Raw genomic sequence first — 3,337 nt, 5'->3', positions numbered from 1 at the left:
GTTTAATAGTTTAATAGCGTAGCTCCTTTATTACTTAGGAGTTGTCTGTATTTCTGACTGTCCATCTGTCACTTAAAGATCGTTAAGAATGCTACAAGATTACTCTATCTGGACAGTTGCGCTTTAATCGCCATAGTTATCCATGTTTCATATTGATATGGCATTGTTAGTATACAACAGCTAATATCAATAATATTGACAAAGATTTGGTTGGTTGATAAATTTCTGAAAAATAAGAATATCAAATAAAAAAAATAACAATGATGAAAAATCTAAACAAAATTAAGCTCCTCGTTAGAATATGCATTTAAATTACACTTTTTCGATTTACAATAATTTTAAATAACTTATTTCATAATGTAAAATAGTAAGGTTTTTATGTCTGAATTGGTTGAACTTTTCAGAAAAGTATTTTAAATGCGTTGGGTGGTTGTAGGATATTTGCAGTTATTCCCCACCCTCCCCTAGAGGCTTGTGGTGAATCAATTAGTGTTTACATACAGCATTTGTTAAAAGAGCTTGAAAATACCTGATATTCACGGTGACATTTTAATCAACTTCAAATAACCCCTTGTGGCTTATTATAGGTGCGAGACTACTCTATATATGTACCTGTCAGTCTGTAATGCTTAACTCTCTCAATGGCTGGCCTATAATTTGCTTATAAATTAAAATATAAATTTTGTTGGACGTAATCGACCCTGTTACAAATATATTTCTTTACTTTAAAGATAATTTTCGTTCTTGTTAGAATCAAATCAAACTCTTAGTAAATAATTTTCTGGAGTAAATATAACCCAAACTAGACCTCCTGCATTGAGCAGAGCTCCTCCAAGATTTACGCCACCGCCATCTCCTCAGATTAACACACATATTAATGTGAATTCACAAAATAGACCAAGGAACAAATTATAATATTAAAATGTTGAGAGTCTATGAATATGATTTGTAAACTTTTTTGATAGGAAAGCATAAAAAAGTTTCAAACTTTAAATTCAAAAATCAAATGTTACACCAATAGAAACAAAAAGTAAAACGGCTTTTCTGGCGTTTAACATGATGAAGAGCTCGTAAAAGTTTAGCTAAAACCGAAATAAAATTTAAAGGATTCTTTTAAATATTCTTTTTTAAAGGCTCTATTTCTGAAATATATTATGCTTTGTTTAATGACATAAAAATATTATATTTTTCACTCAGAACGCCAGAGGAAAGTTTTTCAGTATTCAGTGACAAGGAAGTTGTCCTGCCAGGTCAGCGAAACAAGGAGGTGCTGCCGCCAAGGAGGCCGAACAATGTTCCTAGCCAGCCAAGACCTACAGCACAAGTTCCAGGTATAAGAAAAAGGATTCTACGTAACTATATCAGGATGGTTTAGTGTATCTAAAAGGTTTAGTCAGTTTGAGAATTTGACTATCAAACCTTCATTTTAATTCCAAATAGAAAAATGTAAATACAAAATTATCATAAGCACAGATTTTGTATAGAATTTCCAAAGAAGCTTTTCCGAAGAACGGATAAACTTTATTTAGACGGCCTCTATCAGGAAAACTTTTTTTCTACCATAAAATAATTGTAGTTAAGAAAATCTTGTAAGATCTATGAAAGATAGAGATATAAATACACTTTAATACATTTGCTCATATTTCAATGAAAAGAAAAATGCAGATTTCATCAAATCCCTATCAATAACCTTATTTTAGTTGCATTTGAACCCGAGTTTCCTGAAGAAGAATTAGAACCAGAACAAGTAGAAATAACATTTGAAAATAATATTCCTGAAATAGGTACGTGGAAGCTAGTACATGGAGATGGGGGGAAGGGATGGAAAATGGTGTTTAATCAGATTTGCATCATCTTCATTCCAAAATTGTATAATACATAATGAAGAAAAAAAGTATGTTTACACATACATATAATTCGTAAAATTCCATTTTTGCCATACTGTATTAATTTATCTCTTTAATGTAGGACATTGAATTCAAAATGAAGGCTTTTGCAAAAGTTATTTTTGTTAGTTGATTTTTTTATTGACAAAAAAAGTATTTTAATGTTTAAAAGGTCTTTCCTTGACAGTATACTGTCTTCAAAGGGTGTTTTTTGGGAGGGGGGGGGGGGGGAGGTTATTCAAAATAAATGTTATCAAAAAGAAATAAAGGAATTCAAACAAAATTAAAAAAGCATATTCTTCATTATTTTCTTTGATTTTATATAAATTTCAGATTTAAGATTTTCTCCGCAAACAACTGAGCGAGTCTTACCTCAGCCATTACTCCCAAATCCTGTAGATCTTAGCCAGAGTTCACAAAGTTTCCAGGTATTATTTGAACAGTTTAAAGTCTTTCTCTACCTAGTCTATTCAATTGAGGGAAATTATCTCTGATATTTCTGAACCTTTCAGAATAGAATCACAATATCTGAAACGAAATTACAATTTCATTAGTTATTTTTTTTTTCAAAGACTCAATGGGCTAGGAGCAAAATTATTCAAACAAAAAAAAATATTTTATAGTAAAACTTATTTGAATATTTTTTTTAGTATTTGAAATAGATTTTCTAATATATGTTGTTTTTGATAAATACAATAAGAACCTTTTTTTCTCAACAATAAAGATAATAGAAAAAATCTCTTAAATATTAGATGTGTTATCTATTAGTTTAAAATTACTTATGAATTATTACAGGTTGAAGATCCTTTCATTAATGAAGACATTGTGGATGGTTTTGACGTCATAGACCTGTCCAACATTGACCTTGTCAACCGTCCTGTCCAATCCTCCAGCCAGGAGCCGGATCCAGCTTTCCTGGAGCCTGTGCCCGCCGTACCTGGACTACTGCAACAGCTGGAACTAATGGAGGAAGTTTTTGAAGATATTGATATGAATTTACCAGAAAGCCAAGAAAAGAATTCTTTAGCCGTTCAAGAGTTTCTCATTTGATATGTTTTGTTTGACTGAATCTTTTTACATGAATAAACCATTTAAAATTTTAGTTTAATAGTTTAATAGCGTAGCTCCTTTATTACTTAGGAGTTGTCTGTATTTCTGACTGTCCATCTGTCACTTAAAGATCGTTAAGAATGCTACAAGATTACTCTATCTGGACAGTTGCGCTTTAATCGCCATAGTTATCCATGTTTCATATTGATATGGCATTGTTAGTATACAACAGCTAATATCAATAATATTGACAAAGATTTGGTTGGTTGATAAATTTCTGAAAAATAAGAATATCAAATAAAAAAAATAACAATGATGAAAAATCTAAACAAAATTAAGCTTCTCGTTAGAATATGCATTTAAATTACACTTTTTCGATTTACAATAATTTTAAATAACTT

General features: G+C 30.5%; 1 protein-coding gene across 1 annotated transcript; it reads left to right on the top strand.

Moving 5' to 3' along the window:
* The first annotated feature begins 1,056 nt into the window (after positions 1–1,056).
* Positions 1,057–2,988, top strand: LOC145314789 (uncharacterized). Its single transcript, XM_080154868.1, has 5 exons — positions 1,057–1,070; positions 1,198–1,331; positions 1,701–1,784; positions 2,220–2,314; positions 2,682–2,988. The coding sequence occupies exons 1-5, from the start codon at positions 1,057–1,059 to the stop codon at positions 2,934–2,936; spliced, it is 582 nt and encodes a 193-aa protein (XP_080010994.1). The 3' UTR covers positions 2,937–2,988.
* The last annotated feature ends 349 nt before the right edge of the window (positions 2,989–3,337 follow it).

The sequence above is a fragment of the Acartia tonsa genome, chromosome 3, assembly GCF_053477335.1.
Source record: "Acartia tonsa isolate MP-2025a chromosome 3, ASM5347733v1, whole genome shotgun sequence".
In the NCBI taxonomy this organism is placed as follows: domain Eukaryota; kingdom Metazoa; phylum Arthropoda; class Copepoda; order Calanoida; family Acartiidae; genus Acartia; species Acartia tonsa.
This window is presented reverse-complemented; position numbering and strand designations above follow the sequence as displayed.

Excerpts from the sequence above, each read along its gene's own strand:
- LOC145314789 (XM_080154868.1), top strand. Across the intron at positions 1,332-1,700 it reads ACCTACAGCACAAGTTCCAG|TTGCATTTGAACCCGAGTTT; the intron begins GTATAAGAAAAA and ends ACCTTATTTTAG. Across the intron at positions 1,785-2,219 it reads AAATAATATTCCTGAAATAG|ATTTAAGATTTTCTCCGCAA; the intron begins GTACGTGGAAGC and ends TATAAATTTCAG.